At 50.5% G+C, this 19,990-nt stretch overlaps 9 protein-coding genes across 9 annotated transcripts; 3 read left to right on the forward strand and 6 right to left on the reverse strand.

Moving 5' to 3' along the window:
* The first annotated feature begins 190 nt into the window (after window positions 1–190).
* BO85DRAFT_465467 (uncharacterized protein) lies at window positions 191–1,130 on the forward strand. Its single transcript, XM_025662060.1, has 2 exons — window positions 191–528; window positions 592–1,130. Exons 1-2 carry the CDS (start codon window positions 268–270, stop codon window positions 994–996), a joined length of 666 nt encoding a protein of 221 aa, XP_025521613.1. The 5' UTR covers window positions 191–267; the 3' UTR covers window positions 997–1,130.
* Window positions 1,131–1,494: 364 nt separating this feature from the next.
* BO85DRAFT_465468 (white collar) lies at window positions 1,495–3,431 on the forward strand (the record flags this gene model as incomplete). The annotated part of the gene is made up of 4 exons (XM_025662061.1): window positions 1,495–2,392; window positions 2,463–2,613; window positions 2,668–3,094; window positions 3,141–3,431. 4 exons carry the CDS (start codon window positions 1,495–1,497, stop codon window positions 3,429–3,431), a joined length of 1,767 nt encoding a protein of 588 aa, XP_025521614.1.
* On the reverse strand, window positions 3,408–5,610 carry BO85DRAFT_411853 (MFS transporter). The gene is made up of 3 exons (XM_025657545.1): window positions 5,383–5,610; window positions 5,054–5,323; window positions 3,408–5,001 (listed from the first exon to the last, which is right to left on the reverse strand). The coding sequence occupies exons 1-3, from the start codon at window positions 5,540–5,542 to the stop codon at window positions 3,629–3,631; spliced, it is 1,803 nt and encodes a 600-aa protein (XP_025521615.1). The 5' UTR covers window positions 5,543–5,610; the 3' UTR covers window positions 3,408–3,628.
* Window positions 5,611–5,911: 301 nt separating this feature from the next.
* Window positions 5,912–7,016, forward strand: BO85DRAFT_28614 (YbhB/YbcL family Raf kinase inhibitor-like protein). The gene is made up of 2 exons (XM_025655238.1): window positions 5,912–5,944; window positions 6,045–7,016. The coding sequence occupies exon 2, from the start codon at window positions 6,334–6,336 to the stop codon at window positions 6,967–6,969; it is 636 nt and encodes a 211-aa protein (XP_025521616.1). The 5' UTR covers window positions 5,912–5,944; window positions 6,045–6,333; the 3' UTR covers window positions 6,970–7,016.
* A 374-nt stretch (window positions 7,017–7,390) lies between these two features.
* On the reverse strand, window positions 7,391–8,265 carry BO85DRAFT_444916 (uncharacterized protein). Its single transcript, XM_025659139.1, has 2 exons — window positions 7,518–8,265; window positions 7,391–7,462 (listed from the first exon to the last, which is right to left on the reverse strand). The coding sequence occupies exons 1-2, from the start codon at window positions 8,137–8,139 to the stop codon at window positions 7,455–7,457; spliced, it is 630 nt and encodes a 209-aa protein (XP_025521617.1). The 5' UTR covers window positions 8,140–8,265; the 3' UTR covers window positions 7,391–7,454.
* Window positions 8,266–8,636: 371 nt separating this feature from the next.
* On the reverse strand, window positions 8,637–10,200 carry BO85DRAFT_455658 (Zn(II)2Cys6 transcription factor domain-containing protein; the record flags this gene model as incomplete). The annotated part of the gene is made up of 3 exons (XM_025661401.1): window positions 8,637–9,509; window positions 9,563–9,666; window positions 9,723–10,200. The coding sequence occupies 3 exons, from the start codon at window positions 10,198–10,200 to the stop codon at window positions 8,637–8,639; spliced, it is 1,455 nt and encodes a 484-aa protein (XP_025521618.1).
* An 821-nt stretch (window positions 10,201–11,021) lies between these two features.
* Window positions 11,022–15,487, reverse strand: BO85DRAFT_388211 (putative citrate synthase; the record flags this gene model as incomplete). Its single annotated transcript, XM_025656705.1, has 11 exons — window positions 11,022–11,814; window positions 11,875–12,026; window positions 12,302–12,570; window positions 12,635–13,017; window positions 13,198–13,504; window positions 13,552–13,807; window positions 13,974–14,046; window positions 14,097–14,179; window positions 14,235–14,984; window positions 15,035–15,232; window positions 15,276–15,487. 11 exons carry the CDS (start codon window positions 15,485–15,487, stop codon window positions 11,114–11,116), a joined length of 3,384 nt encoding a protein of 1,127 aa, XP_025521619.1. The 3' UTR covers window positions 11,022–11,113.
* A 523-nt stretch (window positions 15,488–16,010) lies between these two features.
* On the reverse strand, window positions 16,011–17,026 carry BO85DRAFT_455660 (GFA family protein; the record flags this gene model as incomplete). The annotated part of the gene is made up of 4 exons (XM_025661402.1): window positions 16,011–16,091; window positions 16,149–16,357; window positions 16,421–16,956; window positions 17,022–17,026. 4 exons carry the CDS (start codon window positions 17,024–17,026, stop codon window positions 16,011–16,013), a joined length of 831 nt encoding a protein of 276 aa, XP_025521620.1.
* A 1,772-nt stretch (window positions 17,027–18,798) lies between these two features.
* Window positions 18,799–19,990, reverse strand: BO85DRAFT_411866 (uncharacterized protein; the record flags this gene model as incomplete). The annotated part of the gene is made up of 4 exons (XM_025657546.1): window positions 19,357–19,990; window positions 19,187–19,305; window positions 18,913–19,122; window positions 18,799–18,837 (listed from the first exon to the last, which is right to left on the reverse strand). Exons 1-4 carry the CDS (start codon window positions 19,496–19,498, stop codon window positions 18,799–18,801), a joined length of 510 nt encoding a protein of 169 aa, XP_025521621.1. The 5' UTR covers window positions 19,499–19,990.

Here is a 19,990-nt window from a genome sequence, read left to right on the forward strand (position 1 = left end):
ATACGCGCTGGTTCCTGAACGGCCCCCACGAGCTTCTGTATGGGTCTTTTGCCTATTCAGGCACAACTGGGTTATGATGGATTGATGCTAACAGAATCAGGGAATTTGTTCTAGAGTCGCATTTTTGAGAGCGATTTCGGCCAATACTACCGATCGTGAGCATGTTGTGCCACGAGCATAGTATAAATATGGCTGTCTGACCCGTTGAGGTTTACTTGTATTCCAGGCTCAGATCTCCAGAACACAAGCACTATCCGCATCACCATCATGATTCCCGCTATCTTGACCGGAGTTTCCATGCTCGCAGGCTCTGCCTACGCTTCGGCCGTGCAACCCGTTCGCGCCGCCGGAGGATGCACCAACATCAATTCGTACTCCCCGGAGACCGGAACCACCGGCTACTTCATGCTTGCTGCCAGCGACTGCAAGAACGTTACCGCGCCGGATCAGGCTTGCCCTATTGAGGGTTTCGGTGATACCAGCGTTGTCTTCCGCACTGCTGGAGAGACTGGTATCCATATGGGATATGTATGGCCATTGCCCCTTTTGATCATCAACTTTGTCCCTTAGTATTAATAAATGCTTGATTAGATCGCCATCGGCTCCGAAAACGACGAAGCCAAGAACCCCATCATCTGTGACGACTCCTCTCCTTCTATTCTCAATGGTCTCGTTGAGACCGGCGTGAGCGGATACAGCTTCCAGCCATTGAACATCAGTTCTATCCCCTATACCGCGCTCTTGATGTGGGGATTGGACGAGCAGGCCTCCGTCCCGGTCGACTTTTACCACCACTATGTGAACGGCACGCAGCAGGACGGCCTGTTTATTGGCGCCAACAATGTCACTACTTGGGCTATCAAGGAATACTCTGATTCTGGATCGAAGCTGCCGTATTGGTTGTTCCGGCTGTTGGGGCCCGATAGTGAGGATCCTATCACTGGTGCGGCATTGGAGGAGGGTGAGTTGGTTACCTATATTAAGGTTAGGTATTAGTTGGGAGGAATCCAGATCTGTGCCTGCAGAACACGGGTTAATTGTTGGATGGGATTTGAGTTCCCTGCTCTATTAGTGGACAGGAGAGTTACCTCCCGCAGACGGGTCAATCAATATGTTGAACAGACACCCACCAGTTTCTCAATTAGAGTTTGCTTTTCTTTCCCAAAATACTTCTGCCGATGTAGATCAATAGTGGAGCAGTCACATTGCATGCGGGATTGCATCACGCATGAACAAGTTCTCGATCTCGTGGTTGACATCTGCGGCAATCGATCGATCGGAGTTCGCATCTACGCCGCGGCGGTTCTTTTCGATCGCTTCACATCGCGATGAGAGGTTGCCTTTTCCTACCTGTCTCCAGGGGATAATCTGGTATGTAGTAGCGATCATTGGATGTGTCGCGCTGCGAATACGGAAATGCTGTATAAAGGATGGGTGAAGTGCCGTGCCACTTAAAGACCTGGCACGGACAAAACTTCAGTCTCAGCACCAACCATGGACCACTTCGACGCAACTTCGCTGCGTTCCTACCCCTCCACTGTCGCATTGGACAATATCCCCCCCTCAGATGCGCCTTCGCCATGGCGAACATCTACGTCTTCCGCTTCCATCAGCGAAGATGAGTCGCGAGAGGTGCGCAGACGGCGACCGAGCGAAATCCTTCTCGGATTCCCTCGTCCCCCTAGTCGTGCACATATCACGACAAAAGCTCTGGTCTCGAGGCCGTCTGTCAAGACACTTCGTAGGAACTATATGATTCATGAGCTTCCTCTTCTTCACCAGCCGAACCCTTACTATGACGAATCCGACGAGTTCAATCCTGTCTGTGACCCTGGCTTGTCCTATGATCTTATTGCACCACAGCACGATACACAAGAGGCCCCGCCACTCCATGCTCTCGAAAAGATCGCTGATCTCGTCTTCTCATCGGAGCATATGCTTACCATTCTGCACAACCCGCGCTATCTAGCGCAATTTCGCGAATTTCTTCTTGAGGAGCGTCCACGCTCTCTCCACAGGTTGACTTACTACTTGACCGCGCGTAAAGCCCTCAAGGCAATCGATTACGCAAATTGCTTGGTGCGATGCTTTGTCGATGATGCTCAACCGAAATCGTCGGTGTCTTCAATGTCAGGACAGAAAATCGGAGTAATCACCCATCCGACACTGCAACAGCGGGTACAGGAAGCCTTGAAGATGCTTACTGATGAGGAACTCCCTGCGTTTATTACCTCGCGCTGCATAGGAATTACCAGTCGCGTGGTGGAGGAAAGGGTCAGGGGAACCCTACCCAAGAGGTTCCAGAGAACGGATGAGGAGAAGGCACTGGCGGAGGTGTTCTGTCTTACAGATCCGTCGAGACGTGATAATCCGATCGTTTTTGCTTCTGAGGGTACGCAGTCTCTCCTTCCTGGTGAACCTTTTTTTTTTTCTTTTGCTGACACTTGTTGGTTTGGTGGTAGAATTCCATCGCACGACGCAGTATGGCATGGACTATGTGCTTGGACGGAATTGTCGGTTTTTGCAGGGACCGAAGACGAATCCTAATAGTGTGCGGAGGATCAGGGAGGCATTGAAAGCGGGAAGGCATCATTCGGAGTTGTTTCTGAATTAGTAAGTTTAATTGCACACAAGATGCGCATATATGCTGACAGTCGAACGGTGTAGCCGTCGCGATGGCTCTCCTTTCATGAATCTTCTTCAGTGCGCTCCACTATGCGACAGCCATGGTAGAGTGCGGTACTTCATCGGGGCCCAGATCGATGTCAGTGGGTTGGTTATGGACGGTGTCCAGATGGAGTCACTGCGAGATTTGCAAAAGCAGCAGATGAGAGACGGTGTGGAAGTGGCAGAGGCGCCAATTGGTATCCAGAGAGACGAGTTCCGTGACTTGAGTGAGCTATTCAGTCCACGAGAGTTGAAGGTCACTCAAGACATTGGAGGAAGTCTTTTCCAACCTATGACTTCCCCGGCATTGCGTAATAGCGGCCGGACAAGGTGGTCCGTTGCTGAAGGTGAGGAATCGGTCGAGGGCGATGGGATAAGAGAGAAAGATACCAAGATGGGGACGGCGTTGGTTGGTGTATATGAGAATGTGAGTGTCTCTCACCTCTTGTGGGATAGGGTGCTAACTTTTATAGTATCTTCTTGTCCGTCCATATCCGTCCCTAAGGATATTGTTTACTTCGCCCTCGCTGCAAATACCTGGAATACTGCAGTCCTCCTTTCTCTCTAGAATTGGGAGTAGTGCAGCAGTTAGGGATGAATTACTGCATGCATTGATGAGTGGTCGGAGCGTCACAGCAAGGATCAAATGGTTGAATAGATTTAATGCACAGGGAAGAGACAGATGGGTTCATTGCACACCGCTGCTGGCGAGTAATGGGCAAGTAGGAGTTTGGATGGTGGTGGTTGTAGATGACGATGAGTGACATTAACCGTCACTACTGTGTTCGTGACTTGCACATGAGCACATCATAGTAACAGTGAATATAGATATAAAAATGATCACGTGCTTATGCAAGCGTTATCCCCATCGATAATATTTGTGACCTTCAGAATTCTTCTCATTCCTCATTCATTCCATAAATCATTTCCGGGACAGAATATCCGCACCATCTAACGTTATCTACCTAGCCAGTAATCCCTCCACCTCCTCATCCTCTCCCTCTCCACCTCTCACCATGTCCTCTGAAATCTTGAGTCCCTCTCTTCTTCCCTTCTCCGCATCCACCATCCATACCAGAGGAATAGGCAAGACAATCAACACCGCAATAAAGAAGAACCCACTTCGCACCTGTCCAGTTGCATCGATAAGCACACCGACGATTGCAGGTCCGATGAACGAGCTCCCCTTGTCTGTCGCAGCGTAAAGTGCATAAAACGCGGCTTCCATACCGGGAGGAATCAACAACCCGAAAAAACTCCGACAATACGAAGACAACCCACCGGAAACGACTCCATGCACAATGGCAAGGGGGTAGATCTCCCATGGCTGTTGCAATCCGATCACGCCCCAGTTTTTAAATAGAGGAATGTATGCAAGCATACCATAAAGCGGGATGAGTTCGAACAACGCAATGCAGACCATGATGGTATGGTTGGACTTGAGACCGAAGTATCGAGAGACAATAGGCCACAGGAACGCTCCTGCCATACCGGAAAGTGTTGCGGTGATGGAAAGCAGGGCAACCATGGTTGTGCTCATTTTGAGTTCGGTGCGGGCGAAGAGGATTGCCGTACCGGAGACGGTGGCCATTGCATCTGACAGGAGGAACCACGCCACGAGGAAAACAATCACTTCGCGGAGTTTGAGAGCTATTTTAACTGTTCTCCACAACGACTTCCACGCGAAGGCAACGAGGTGAAGCCAGATACGCCAGCGGGGTTGGTGGCTGCTTGCGCCTGTTGAAGTAGATTCGAGGGGTGGTCCGGGACGGCTGCGCAGCCAGCGCCGGCTCACCATGGTGAAGCTGAACCACCAGATACCAACGAGTAGGAGCACGAAGCGCAAAGGAAGCGTGCCAGAGGCCTTGGAGATCGAGGTTTTGGATAGGGTGAAGAGCAACAGGATACTGAGTAGTTGGACAAACACTGCTGCGCAGTAGCCGAGACCAACGCCCTTCGAGGAGATCTTGGTTGACAACTGCAATTCTGGGGAGGAAGTGCCTGTTGCGCCGCCTAGACCGAGCCCGGTTGGAGGGCGATGGTTTGGTTCGTCCCTATCAAAGGATGTGCGGGCGTGTACGTATTCGGCTTCTGGATCGAGCCGATGCAGTTCGGCGGCGGATTCCTTGTTGCTGTTCTGGATAGAGGGGTCATTGGCGACGAGCACTGGTAGGAAGGAATTCAGTACGACGAAGGATGAGCCAAGACAGACGACTCCAACGACGACTAAAAGCGCACCCAGTACGAATACTGGAGGCGCGATGAAAACGAATAGCATGCTTGTTGCTGATCCGATAAATCCAAATGCGACAAGAAGCGTCTTGCGATTGTTCTCTATACGATTTCTCAGCATTGTCTTACGGGATTATAAGGCAGTGGGTCATACCATAGTCTGCCAGTGCGCTGAATGAGATCAGAGTCAACGCCTGCACCAGAACCGCCAGAGAGAAAGTATACATGGCGAAACTGGCCGTGTTGATCTCCAACCCCATCAGTCCAACCACACACTGCTCATTGGTGTCATCGCGGCGAAACATGGCTGGGGATGATTCCTTGGGCGCGGAGGGCGAGTCGGGACCGACACACGGCAAATGGCTGCTTTGGAGGAACCCGCGCTCACGGGCCAATTGCTCCAGTGTGAGGGGAAGAAATGAGCCTATACGATATCATTAGCATTGCAAACACGAGGATGCGTTCAAGGAAAGGATTACGCACCTACGCCGCATACCGCGAACACTTCAGCAGCGATACCATAGGCGTACCATCCCCAGATTTCCTGGCGGCTGGTGGGCGTTGTATCCTCGCCGGGATAGCGCGGCGCGCGGGCCTGGCCATCCTCATCCGGAGGAGAGGCCGGCGGAGATGCAAAAGCCATCAGAGAAAACAGGATTGATGAGCAGGGGACCAGGAGAACTTCACAGCAGGTCCATCAAGGGAGAAAACACGATCGAAGTCACATTCGGAGGTCTCGGAGACCTGCGGAGATGAGTCCAACCAGCGTTGTGCTGCTGACTCAGCCAGGCAGTGTGCACAACTCAACACTAATGCACGCTACGTCATGGGGATCCACTTTGGCTGTTCTTATCAGAGCAACTGATCCGATCGATCGATATCGGCTTGGCTTGCCGGCTTCACATCTCTTCCATGTGCCCTCACTAGATTCCATGTCAGGCTGGTATATCCTTGTGCTTGTGCTCATGCCTGACCATGAAACCCGTCGCCGTTCTGCACATTCCTACACCATAATTGCCACATTCAGGGCTCTCATGTCCATCCAGTGAATCATTCTCTCACGGCTTTCTAGCCTCTTTCAGACGCGGGGCATTATTTCATGGGCTTAGAGTATGACTGACAGACGGCTATTAAATTGACCAAAGGTAACACTAGACTGCTGCTGTTTCTATGGAAATGTCACTTAGTCTAGGGCAGCCGGCCACGGGCCGGTTCAGGCGCTTTTCCTCGACTGCGTTGAGCCCTTCTCTGTCAACAACACGTCGAGATTCCTTCTTCCTCTTTCCCTCCTTTCCTCCTTTTCACCTTCTTCTTCTTCTACCCTCATCCTCCAAACACCTACAGTCTCTCTAAGCATTTCTTGTCTTGAACACTTCCTTTGATCATCCCAACCTTTCCACACGTACATACCACCTGCTGCAGAGGACCGACACCATGTTCTCGGTTCTCTTCCTCTATTTGCAGCTTTTGCTGTTCAAAATGCTGTACTACGTTAGAGGCCATGACAAGAACCTCATCACCAAGTCCGCCGCTTTTGCTCACTTGCCTGAGCCAAATATGAAGCTCGAGGCTCCTGAGTGCGGGCTGCCCGGATGTAGCCTCCTCGACCATCACACCTACCTTGACGTTGAGAAGGGAGGCAGATTTCCCAACCTGCGATGGACTATGCCTCGCTGCGGAGAAGCCAGAGAGTTTGTCCTGATTTGCGAAGATCCTGACGTCCCCATCCCGTCTATGGTCTTTGTTCATGGTCTTTTCTTCGAGATTCCGCCCACTTGTTTCGTTGCCTACGATGATGATGTGGACATGAATCCCAACATGCCTGGCCGCATCACCTTCGCTGGTTGGAGATACGTTCCTAACCTTCTTGGGTCGTCTTACATCGGTGCCTCACCCCCCTACGGTCACGGTTATCATCGCTACATTTTCACCATTGTCGCGCTGAGCGAGCCCCTTGACATTACCCAGCCAGACAAGGCCACCGTCTCAGTCATTAAGGAGGCCATGGCTGGAAAAGTCATCGGATGGGGTGAATGGTTAGGCACCTATCAGCGCACTATGCCTCGCTAACTTGCGTATCTGCTCCTTCGCCAATTCTTCTCGGTTCGTCTCTTTATGCGAGTACCTACTTTCGACACGTCTTTGGTTCACGTCTAGGAAGGATTACAGACAGCTCGTTGGGGTGACATCTGGACAGATTGTGGTGGATTGATTGACCTTCCTTAGACTGGTCTTCTTTGGAGTGGTCTTCTTTGAACTGGTCTTCTCGTGACTGGTCTCCGTCTGTTTTCCCTTTTCAATTCTGTTGTCGACTTGATTTCTCTCACGACTCGTCATCGTGTTGTTTTTTCTTCTCCGTTTATGTTCTCGACTCAATGTTTCTCATGACTGATCATTCGCGTGTTGTTTTACACCATATGCTGCTGGTCTTAGTACCAGTCTAATCATTGATTGAGCTAACGCGTCGGAACCCAATCTAATTTATTAACTTGCTTGATCTCACATAGTATATAGGGTACGCCTCGTCCTCGCCCCTCACTCCTCCTCGTCGTCCTTCACGCCCCTACACGAATCAGTGTTAGCCACAACCACGAGCCTAGAATGTATAAACGACCTACCAGAGTTATCCTCAACTTGCTTCATGAACACAGCGAACCTCCGCATGGTGGCTTCAACAGACGACTCACACGCCCGTAGCGTTGCGGGGCCCGCACATCGTCCCCCTTCACTAGCCTCTTTCCCTAACGACCTGAATATCTTTTGCAGGGTCTCCAACACCTCCAAGATTTTCATTAAGTTCCTCCCCAGTAGTGTTCTTACAAGCATCACCGACTCCCTTTCATCCAGCTCTATCTGCCCCAACACTGTCTTACTCCTCATACAGATAAATTGCGGCAATGGCTCCTCGAACGCCAACACTGATGGATCAAATAGCATGTTCCCCCTCGTAATATTATATGCGATACAGACGGCTTCAAATAGGGAGAGACATTGCTCCGCCAATGCTGGTAGCATCACATATGACGAGTGTGGGCTTTTTCGACAGTCTTGGCATTGGAGTACATCCTTGCCGTGTGTATATACCCTTTGAACGATATCGAGAACCGTGCCGAGTTCAACAACGGGCTGGACAGTCCGGAGCTCCGTAATTATTTGAAGTCCATTAATCGAGCAGGGGCAGTTGGTAGTGGACTGTTCCATTCTGCTTGCGTGCTGGGGCATTCGGTACCCCGTTGACATTGCTGATGTGGCTTCTCTATTGATGGTAAGTCTTATCACCCTCCAGATGCTGTGTGATGGAGGGCTTGGGATATGACTCAATCTAACTTCATACTTTCCTTCACGTGTCGTTCCATTCAAGTACAACCTCGGTGGGTGTGATTCATGGCAGCCTCACATTTCCGATCAACCTTGAAGGAATTGGCTTTGTTGGTCCAGAATATCTGGACAGCCTGTTCGTCGTGGAACATGTTGTCATTCGACCCGCAGTGGGTTGCACAGATATCGTTGTGACCGGTAGGCTGGTCGACGTACAGCAATTTGGCTTGGATTGAATACGAGAAGTAGACCCTTGCTTTGGCGATAAACTGAAGGCAATACTGATTATTTTCTGATTTAAGAGTAACGGGAGTTCAGAAGCAGGATACGGCCTAGAAAGGCCGTGGAAAATGCAGCCAATAGTCGAATTAAAACTAATCACTACAAAGTTTTTAAACAATGAACAGCAGCGCCATCGCCTACACCCTGGTCATCCTCTTCATCTGCAACATAACCTCCTCCAACCGCCTTTCAGTCTCGTTAGTCAGAGATATGCGAGTGGACGATTCTTGCGTATAAAGCGTGATTCTTCTGACCGTTGACAGCAGATCCGATAATTGACTGTACAAGATCTGCAAGATGCAGAAGAACTTGTCACCAGACTGGACGCAGAACTTGCCCACTACCAATGGACATGCATCAATTTGACTCCTGAAATGCAGTCCACTACTCCGATACCGTCTGCTCATATTTCCTGCAATATCCTGCTTGCAATCCGGCAGCATATGCTCATGATATCCATTATAAAGCAGTCTCTGTGGATTCCCGGCTTCCCCTGTGGTTATAGCCTCCAGATTCGTCATCAGACTGTCGATATTGACAACGATGACCATGAGTATATCCCTTTTCGTGATGCAGCAGACGCAACATTTGAGAATGGTATCGGATACATTCAGCAGCATACGTTGACAGTGAAGAATGTGGTCAATCGACATATATGGCCCCATCCTTATGGCAATCGACATCTGCCTGAACGATTCCTGGATCGTGTACTCGTGACACTGGAATTGATATGCGTGCGGCGCTAGAACGGCTGACACAGGTTTCATCTCTCCCGCAGGGAGGCCGTATAGGTATGGTCTCTTTGTCATCTTCGCTTGAGCAAATGCAGTAGTTTCGGTGGCTATCTGTCTGGCTGGGAACGTGTCCATCGTGGAGAATGGCAGCGACCAAGCCAGGGGGTCCTCCTTCAGATACTTTGCCTCTGACGGGGCTTCCATGATACCATGGATATTCTCCAGGGTCGTGGCTGCGATAAGCGGTGTATCCTGAATAAAGCTTGTCGAGGTATGCTTCGGTCTACTGGAGAACGACCACCTGTACTCTCAGGCTTGACGCTGCTCACAATCGAATCCAACAGTAAACCTTCCTGCGCGAGATCGACCGGCGGGTTGGCAATGAACTCTTGCACCCAGCTATCGGAAAATAGATCGAAGCCACTATCCGCGACTATTCCAATTAACATCACACAGCGGTATAATAGCCGACAAGTAAGCGACACTTACACAAAGCTGTGGGAGTAGCCTGATCCAAAAAGCAATCGCCCGGTAAACTTGGAACCGAATCTAACACACCAACAGGGTCCAAAACACTTTGGCTCCCACCTGCCTTGTCCAGTAGCAGTAGAGTATCATCCAACACAGTCTCTTGCTCGTCTTCTGACTTCATCTTCTTCTTTCTGTTATTGTTACTGCTGGTATTGCTGTTACTGTTCTTGGAACCGTTCCGCGCTCGCGACTCTTGCTTCCTAGGCCCATCTAGAAACTCACGATCGCGACGATAGTCGCTCTCGGCGTCGACATCTTTCTTCTTCGCTGGCCTCCCTAACCGTCGCGATATGCTGTAGACACAGTCGATGTTGTGTTTCTGACACCGACGACAGGCTGGCTTCTCATGGCTGCAACGGATCTTGGCTTGTTGGCAGGCGTTGCAGGTGGAGCGGACTTTGACGCTTTTAGGCAGTGGATGGGGATGCTCGTTCATGTTGGATAGATGGGTATATAGTCAGTTTGAATAAGAAGAACACTGGTATATTAGCGTACTACTAAAAGTATTCAAAGCGATAAGTAGTAGTCTCCATATCCTCCAGGGGTTACATACTACTTATATGGACTATAATAATAGTATGCAGCAGTCAGTACTACTTACTACAACAACTACTACTAGCAGTAGCCATAGCATACCCAACCCAACACACCGCAAATCCCAGCATAGAGGATACTATGAACTAGTTGACCGCCACGCCACGCCGAGCCACGCCATGATTGCCACGCCCTGCACGCCCTACCACACAACAAATAAGTTCCCCCACAGTAAGCAACCCGTTCGAACGGGACGACGGGTGGGTGATTCAGTCGATGTTACATGGGCGAGAGAAATCTTTTCACGTTCCACACGACCCTTCTGCCACTACCACCTACTAGTCTACTACCCACTTAACTCCTATTTCCTACCGCTAAGGCTGATCCCAAAGAAGATTGCTCTGTTTTTAATTCGTCTCATATGCCCAGAAACTCAGAATTTGAGTTCTGAGTTGCTATTACCTGTCCTACCATCCTTCTTGCCCTCCTCCTGCATGATGATGATTGGGGAGAGACGTGCTTCCCTCCACCTTCCCCTTCCCCCAGATGGCTTGCTTTGTCCGTGTAGAGTGGAATTGGAGTAAGTGTTAGTTGTAGGGTGGTCTAGTGTAGTGTAGTATAAGCTTGTCATAAATTCTGCTGCTGCTGCTGCTGGTTGGAGAGTTCCCAATAAGGTAGGTCTATCCCCTTGTTTGTGTTACGTTGGTGCGGTGCCTTTTACGAATATGGTAGATGGTCCGTACGTGCTGATTCATTCATGTTCAGAAAGTAAGGTTTACTATACCGCCTTGTTGGGTCGGATTTAGGCTATAGTGCTAGCTGAGTCGGGCCTGGGCCTGGACCTGGCTTTCGTCGATGTTGTTACTCATTGCTAGCGTGGTTTCTGTCGGGGAATCGGTGGGTCGATGAGTTGTGGTAGTTGTAGCAGCAATAGCAGTACTGGTACTGAGAACAGAAGTACTAATGCTGCTGCTGCTGCTGCTGCTCAAATTGCATTCAACCCACCTCATCGAAGTCGTCGTCGTTGTAGCCGTACTCATACTTGTAGACGTAGCAACTCCTCCTTTACTCCCACTACCACTCCCAGTAGGCAAGTCCACCTCATTTCTAACGTAAAACCAATTCCCCGCTATGGGCGTCCCCAGTCCCGCTGCATCTGCAAAGAGTTTTATGTCGAACCCTGCTCGTGCCTCCGCGGTAGGGGGGAGTATGTGCTCGAAACATTCTGGAAAGGTGTAGTTCGGTGGTTGAGTGTACAGGAGGTAGAGGTATCGGTGGTGAGAGTTTGTAGGGGGTTGGGGGGCGATGTAGGGTGCTGGTTTTCTGGTTGGGACTTGGGGGTTTGGGAGGAGGATGTTGGTGTTGTTGGGGTATGGGATTAGGTCGGGCTGGTACCAGTGCAGGATGACGGTTGCTGTGGTGTGGTTGTAGAGGACGTCGAGGTCGAGGAAGAGGATGGTGTACGTTTGGTGAAGGGGAAGGTGCTGGGTGCTGAGGATTGGGAGGGGCTTCGTGTCTGTTATTGTTGGGTTAGGGGGTGCATGGGAAGAGGGCAGGTGGTGGGGAGAGGGTATACTGAGTATTTGGAGGGTGTCGCCGGGTTGGATCCATGGAGTGTTGGGGTAGTGGAGATGGAGGGTTTGGGGATAGTGTGGAAGGGGGTCGATGATTTGTGTAGTGATTAGAGGGATGAGAAGGGAGATGAGGAGATGGTAGTTCATGATGGTGCTTCAGGAATTGTTAGTGGAAGGTATAGAAATAGATAGTGTGCGAGCTATCATGAATGTGGTCTTAGACTTGAGTCTTTATTATTTAAACTATCGTGGACTTCAGTGTAACAGAACGGGAAATATTGTCAGCCGGTGATTATTGCAACCGGCTCTCACTATCACTCTTCTGCTACCGGTCTATATCTCTCATCTGCACATCTCCATTCCATCCCTTTCACATACACCCACCCTAACAGCGGACACACTACAGCCCCAACCATTCCTCCCACCAACCCGTATGTCCATCCAGTTCCCCAGCGTACCATGGCTGGAAGCACTAGTCCTGTTGCTGCTGCTCCTAGAAAGCACCGCACCAGGTTATTCGCCGCCATGGCTGTGGCGGGTGTACTGTAGTACAAATCCACAATCAGAATGTTCATGATGTTGTAGGCTGCTGTGATAGAGAAGCTGATGGCGAAGATGAGGACAAGAGCGTGGGAGAGGGTCGGCGTGGCTAGGCTCATGAGTGCGGAGTAGCTTATGATAGACAAGGCTGCTAAAAGCTATGATATGGTACTCATCAGTCAATAACGCCATCAAGTTAATGTCAAGAATGAGGGGTAACACCGTCAATGGGAGACAAATTTGGATTCGGGCCCGCTCAATTGGAAATGCTCCGTGGTGGTGCGCTTGGAGAATCGGAGACCCGAACTGCTCCCGTAGACGCCGATAATTCCAGTCGAGCAGGAGCCCGCTGAAGGTTGTGCTTAGAAGGGATCCCACACCAGCAGGAACGAAGACCAATCCGATTACGAAGTCATTCAGATGGTAGGTCTCCTTGAACTGTGATGGGATTCCAGCAGTGACAGCGTAGTAGCTGGCAAAGAGAAGGCCGTTGGACAGTAAGACGAGCCCGGTTGGGCGGTGCGAAAGAAGACTCAACGTGGTTAGTGGATTAGGAAGGGCAATTCTCGAAGATTTCTGGCCCGGGGTACTGGTAATCGCGGGTGCTGGATGGCGCCAATGTCTGTACCAAGCGAGGCCAGACTGGTTCCAGCCGTATGGTGAAATGGAGCCATCACCTACGATCTTGCGACATGTTTCCGGGAAGAAGATGAGGAGGGGGGCAAAGAATACCCCAGATGTTATTGCAAGAAACCAGAAAATGGCCTGCCAACCCAGGTACTGACTTAGGATCCCCCCAACCAGGGGTCCAACAGACGGCGCAAGGATGATCCCTAGAGACGTAATTCCCATATATGTACCGCGCTCAGCGGATGTTATCACGTCTGCAGCCACAGCAGAAGCGAGCGCGACGGTGCCGCTGCTACCGCAGCTCTGGATGGCGCGAAGGATCAGCAGCGCCGGGTAGCTGTGCTGCAAGGCGAGCGCGATATTACCTGTGATATAGACGGCAAAACAAAGAATATATGCTGGTCGACGGCCGGCTTGGTCGGCGAAGGATCCCATAAAGGCCGGGGCGAGACCTTGACATAGCTGTTCGGTCAGTGCAGCCAGCTGCTGATGAAAAAGTCCACGCGTACCATGTATGTTGTGATTGTCAAGTTAATCTGCGAGCTAGTGACATGTAAGTCTGCAGCAATGGAGTTCAGAGCTGGATAGTAGATGTTAGCGGAAAGTGGTGAGAAGCTGGACGCAAGCGCGGCGGTTACGATGATGAGCCGTTTCTGGCCAGGTGTAAAAATCGAGTATGGCTTCTTCGCGGGCTGTTCAGCCAGCAGGGGTGTGCCTTCGGTGGCAGGCTGGTTCGCTGCCACCAGAGTCGCTTGATACTGCTGACTGTTTGACATGATGATCTTCAACTCTATGCCCGAAATCGGAGGATTTCAGTGGTCCCAGCCAAGATTATCTTACTTCTAGACGAATACTGCATGCTCGTGAAAACCATGATTTGCTCTATCACCTAGTGTGACAACTGACGTATATACCATTCAACCATACTTACAATCTCGGCAATAGTCTTTCCTCTGCCTCCCCTGTGTAGATGTGTGATGGCCGCAACAACTTGCCGCGTGTCACTGTAGGTTGTTAGAAAGTCCCGATATCCTACCGTCGCATCACGGCTTACGCATGTACTCCCGCCAATGCGCCATAATTCCCATGATCCGCTGGGCCAACATAGCCGCTGGGATGATCTCCGGGTCGAAGCCACTACACATGTCAGCGGCGGGTCCAATCGAGCAACGCTTTCCTTCGGGCGCCGTACATGGCTGTGAAGATGAAATGTCCGTAGAAGTCACCGTTCACGTACAGCCCCCGCTCTGTGAAGTAGGCATCATTCGAACAAGCGCTCTCAATCCGCTCGGCTAGTTTTAAAAGCTTGTCTGCAGACATATCCAGATCCTTCAATATGGATCGGATTGGCGGTACTCGCGGATCGATGCCTTTGTAGGAGCGATGGCCATACCCAAACACCTTCACGTGTCCCTGCTTCACGTTGTGAATATAACCTGGTATATTCTCGGCCTCGCCAATATCCCTCAAGGTTCTCTTGGCGGATTCCGTGGCGCCGAAATGCAGCGGCCCCCACGCCGACCCTATGGCCGTGATCAAGCAGGAGATAGGATCCGTCAAGGATGATGATGTGGCCAGAGCAGAGAAGACTGTCAATGCCATTCCGTGGTCCGAGTTGAGGATAGAAAACCGCCGGAAGCAAGACAGCTTGACCCGATCGGGGCGACCTGTCCTCGAGTCCACAAGTCCCGCCATCACAAAAAGATTTTCATAGTATGACCTTCCCCTAGATGGCGGCGTAAATCGTAGACCCTTCCGATGACTATTCACAAGGCCAAATACCACAGCGTAGGCAGCCACGGTTTGGATTATTGCACGGTCGGTATCTTCAGGACTATTCCGATACATGTTAGCATCATGCGATGCCGGGATCATGTCAGGGTGACTAGCTAGACAAGCCGAAAGACCCGCAACAATGAGCGGCAGCGGCGACGAGGTGCCTCTAGACAGACACTCCATCAGCGATGGCAGTCGCAAATCCGATTTACTTACGGAAGGCTCCAGATCGTTCTCTGCACATCATCTGGCACGGCTAGCATGGCCTCTGTCAATTTGTGGCTGAGATTATTCCTCTGCGGCACTGTCGGATAAGATCCCCAGACAAGGAGATGCAGTACGTCCTCGAAATCGCTTTGCCAAAGTTGCTCCAAGCTGTAGCCGCGGAAAAGAAGCAAACTCCTTTCATGATCCCTAGAACAGTCAGGTCGTTCCGCCACTGCAGTGGAACTCGTACGAGAAGCTTATGGCCGTCTCCACAACAGTAGTATTTCTCAACCCAGGGTCATGTACCCTGAGGCCTCCCGCGACCTGATCTGCACGGTCGGCTCCCGTTCCTGGGCCTTTTATTTTTTTGAAGTCCACGGCTGAGACGGTATTTCTCCGGATTGGGATCTCATACTGCACATCGGTGCGCGAGTCTTTGACATAGAGTATTCCGGAAGACATTGAATTGACGATGCTCCGTACCGGGTTCGCTAGTCGAGTTCTGTGGCATAGATGCCCCGCCATGTTGGCGAAACCATCATTTTAAGATCGCCTAGGAGCGTGGCATAATTTCCCGGTGGTTAGCAAATGCCCGCAATAACAAACTGTCTCGGGTTTCCAAGTTTTCGACAGTGTTGCTTCCCAAGTATTGACCGTCATCAATGTTCCAGTCGTCCGTTGCAGCTTACTCGGCTTCTTGCGGAGTAAATTTCTCGCGTATATGGCAGTTAGCCATGGTAGTACTATGCCTTATTCCGTCGTGGCACGCTATTTTTAAGGGCACTTAAACCCCTATTCTCAACGCTGGTGGCCAGGTCTCACTCTTTACAGGCCTCTTAGCGAGCGGGACTGATTGATTGAAGGGTGTGATATTCCAAGAAACGAAAGTGAATTCGATGAATATAGAATTGTTTCAATATTAACTACATTGCATAATATTCGTCATATCATAGCATGTTTTGTGAAGCCTCCATTCGGTGCTTGCTTACTCGGGCATATTCTTGAAAGGCTTCTCCAAGTGCTCCTGGCAGAAAGGAAGCTTGCTAACGGTCCAAATCTCGGTGTCCTGGAAGAGAAATTTAGATCAGTAAGGGGGGCTATTACACGGGATCGCAGAACATACGGGCTTGAGATTTTTCTTGATTTCTGTGTCAAAAGTACCAGCTTTCAGGGCGATGATTTCTGGGGCCGCGTCGGGATCGTGCGCGATGGGTGAGCCGCAATCCGAACAGAAGAGACGGTGCACCGCATGGCCGGAGGATCCCGTTCCAGACCACTTCTTGATGGGTCCATTGACCGTCAATTTGTCCTTGGGGACAACGGCAACTAGAGCTGTTGGGAAGGTCAGTAACCATGGAACGGTCTTGCTTAGTGGGAGCCAAGGAGAACACCTACAGTAGGTTGACCCGCTTTGACGCTGGCAGTCGTCACAATGATCGTACCCCACGATGAGGGGTGCGTCGACGTCCACAGTGTAAGTGACAGCCTTGCACAGGCAGTGGCCGGACAAAGGCATTCTGGCAATAATTGGATGGAGAATGTGGGAGGGTGTTGGTGGAGAATGCTGATTGGAGAGAAGGAGAGACTTGAAGGCGACCAAGGTGCTCACGAGATGAGGACCCTCGAGAAAAGTGGAAGACGAGGCGACGTATTTATAGCTGACATCTTGCCCATCCGCGAGGTTGAGAAGATTATCACCCAAGGATCCGGATGGGCGATGGGGTGGAAGACAGCCGTTCTCGTTGACGACATGGCTGGATGGGCTGGAATTGGCGTTGGCCGCGACCGTCTGAGAAAACCACAATTTGTCATGCCCTGAAGAGGGGCGCGCCTTTGCGTCACGGGAGGACCTCTGCTTCGTTCCTTCTGTTGGACTCCCCTTCTCCAATTTCTCCACTTCTCGTCCCTCGATGCGATGCACGGTTGCTTTCCTTTCTTTGTTGCGCCTCAAAAAGAAACTTCTGCTCTAAGCCCCCCCTTGCTCACTTTCTCGGACTCCATTTCCAGCGGGTGGATCTCTCTCCCTCCCTCTCAGAGCAGGTTTCGCAACAACTGCGGTAGTTACGGAGTTACGCCGGAATCCAATCACTCCTTCACTGCACTGCCCTGCACTCTCACCAATCATCCTCCAGCTGCCCCATATCAATCAGGGTGCTGATCGCACACTTGACATGCTGCCATCCCGAAATGGTGTGGGCGGTTGTTCCAATAGACGTGTCGATTCTAGTCCACAAACCATGCTGAACCGGTTAAGGTGCAGTGCTGGTCCCTCTTTCCATCCTACTCTTTCCGGACAAAGATTTGTCACGCTCTACCCCGGAGATGACCGGCAATGTGCTCTGAGTTAGTAGTCCATAATCGTGGAGATTTGAGATTCCTGATCCCGAATGGGGGAGCACTGGCCGCCGATCGCTGGCCGACAGCTTCGCGACACGCGGGTCGGCGGGGGATTTGTTGAGGTCACCTCAAAGCCCGTGAAGTATCCGGTCAACCGAGCAAAAGACGCTTCCTGTGCATTACTCCACACCATGCGTGAGCTCCGAGTCATAGTGGGTGTGTGTGTTTGTGTCGGCAAAAGCAATTATCTGCTCACCGAATGCCAAAATTTGGGCGAATGTCAGATCTGCACGGGGTATCCCTGCTCAACATCTCCAGTCACGTATGCAGCACAATCTCCCGGAAGGCTTGATACCTGCTTAGGCAGATATCATGTTTGATCCATGAATCGACCTATCATCTGCTGGAGTTGAAACCTTGTCCTCTGGAGCACTGTCATGTTCAGCACGATGTGTAGGTAGACACGACGAAAATTGTACATCGTTGCCGAGCGCAAACACTTGTACTCGCGTTCAACATCACCCCTGGGTTTGTTCAGTCTTCATGACCTAGGCTGCACTTTGTCGTACGCTGCTTACTCCTGGGGCATGACGCTAACTGTGCAGCAAGATGTGCGATAATCCCAAAGGATGGCCCCCAAATAGAGCTGCAGAGAGTATGCCACTGCATCATGTTTGGTTTCGGCGTAGAGATTCGGATGCGACAGCTTCCAGTTCACCATCAATTCGGGCTCTGATGCGGTTTCCAAAACAAAATAGCCGATTGGCATCTACGGAAATATAACCTTTCTGGGTAGGACCCAAATGCATTTGATCACTCTGCATATGCGAAGCCATGCATAATCAAGCATCCCAGCCCAATTATTGCCTATGTATTCTACATTCTCGGTAGACAGGGTGGCTAGTGAGCGAAAGGCATGCGAGATATGAAATTGGGAAAGAGATGTGATAAGGGCGGTCAATGATCACATATGGAACAATTATGATCGTATGGCAAGCTACCGACTGGTCTTTAACCAGTCCATAGTTTTCGGTTGTCGGAAGCCACTCACAGACAGGGATGCATCTCAATGCGAGGCTCAGCTCATAAAATTAACTTCGTAGTGCTTTGCAAAACATTCGCTGTGACTTGATAGGTTTGCACAACAATCGTGATTATGTTATGTAGAAATGACAGAAGCTAAAATTAGCCATCGGTTCTCTTTCTTAAGACATGTCTCGGACTCATTGATTATCTGATGCCCAGATGTTCGGATATGTGGCTTATCTTGCACAGAGTAACAAATTGCTAGTGGTCATATTTGTTACAAATAAGACAAACGGAATACCGAATTCGATTTCAAACTGTCATCATTCCTGCTAATGGACTCCGGTGTATCTGCTTGCTATGGACTATTTGTTTGTGATTAATTCTGTCAAACTTGAGTGTTAGTAGGGTTAGCCCCGATATGCATGTTCGGTTTTGTCAGCAGCACTCTAGACCAGTATCAGCTATGTTCAAGATCAGAGACAGGTAAGGGCCCCTCAACATATTGATTTTTTTACACTTACCTGCATCTCTGCCGCAATCCCACCGCGAGGGTTTTTTCCGCCATATATTGTCGATTCAGCATGCTGAGCCTCCCTCGCATCATCCTTTGTAATGTACACAGAAGCATCTCCTGGTATAGCAGGGACCCCAAGGGCCTCGTTACGGTCTGCTATCGATCGGACCTGCGCAGAGACGGACCCAGGACCAGGTGCCTTGTTGAAGGCGCGACCCTACATTAGACATACTCGTTCGATGTGTTCATTATTTCAGAAAGAGCAGCCATAAAGCTCTTACCTCCGCCGCGTGGAGTTCTCGAGCATCCTCCTGTGTAATGTGGCTCTGTGGCTTTCGCGATAAAGCCTCCAATTTCTCATCGAAATTCATCTGCTTCATTGCAAGGCTTTGTGCCGTCGCTGTGCACTTGGGTCAATACAATGCCACAATGTCTAGACCTATGAACACACCTGCTGCTCCACCTCTGATCGGCCCACCACCGGTCAATTCGCTCTCGTTCTGCGCCAAAGCAGAGACATCCTCTGGGTCAATGCGCTGGCCGCTTTCCACGGCGCGCTTCAGTTCAGGAATATCTGGAATTTCAGATGACATGATTAAATGCCGAATGACTACTGTGTTAGCCTCAATGAGATGTTTACATGTTGTTTGACCCAGATGGATGCCAATGTTTATATGTTCGATCGACCCGTTGGGACAGCGGTGATGTCACGCTTAATGAATCGAGCATTATGCCCGCCTCATCCCCTTTTGCCACCCCAGAGCACATCAGGTTCAGGAAAGATTTATTTATTAATAGTAAGCAGAGGTATGGGTTCAATGGCTAGTGAGAATGACAAAGCTGCTATCAGTTTCTAGAAGCAGATATTGGCTCAAGTGCTGTGGTTTGGCTTTCAGGATATCTCTCTACTAGCAACCGAAGGACAGCCACCAGAAGACTCCATAATAGTTTGAATCTAGCTGAGCCCAAATACTACTAATTTGGTCGCTACTACCAAATAGTCTGTGTGGGCCTTTGTCGTCACTGCGCCTTCACAGAACTCTACATACAGACTTTGCTATGTTTACAACGCGCCCCCCCCCCCC

Source organism: Aspergillus piperis (assembly GCF_003184755.1).
Source record: "Aspergillus piperis CBS 112811 unplaced genomic scaffold BO85scaffold_1, whole genome shotgun sequence".
NCBI classification, from domain to species: Eukaryota; Fungi; Ascomycota; class Eurotiomycetes; order Eurotiales; family Aspergillaceae; genus Aspergillus; species Aspergillus piperis.

Coding starts and splice junctions, on each gene's coding strand:
- BO85DRAFT_465467 (XM_025662060.1), top strand. CDS start 268: ATGATTCCCGCTATCTTGACCGGAGTTTCCATGCTCGCAGGCTCTGCC. Junction 529..591: donor CTGGTATCCATATGGGATAT/GTATGGCCATTG, acceptor ATGCTTGATTAG/ATCGCCATCGGCTCCGAAAA.
- BO85DRAFT_411853 (XM_025657545.1), bottom strand. CDS start 5,542: ATGGCTTTTGCATCTCCGCCGGCCTCTCCTCCGGATGAGGATGGCCAG. Junction 5,324..5,382: donor GTTCGCGGTATGCGGCGTAG/GTGCGTAATCCT, acceptor GATATCGTATAG/GCTCATTTCTTCCCCTCACA. Junction 5,002..5,053: donor CAGCGCACTGGCAGACTATG/GTATGACCCACT, acceptor GAAATCGTATAG/AGAACAATCGCAAGACGCTT.
- BO85DRAFT_28614 (XM_025655238.1), top strand. CDS start 6,334: ATGTTCTCGGTTCTCTTCCTCTATTTGCAGCTTTTGCTGTTCAAAATG.
- BO85DRAFT_444916 (XM_025659139.1), bottom strand. CDS start 8,139: ATGTCAACGGGGTACCGAATGCCCCAGCACGCAAGCAGAATGGAACAG.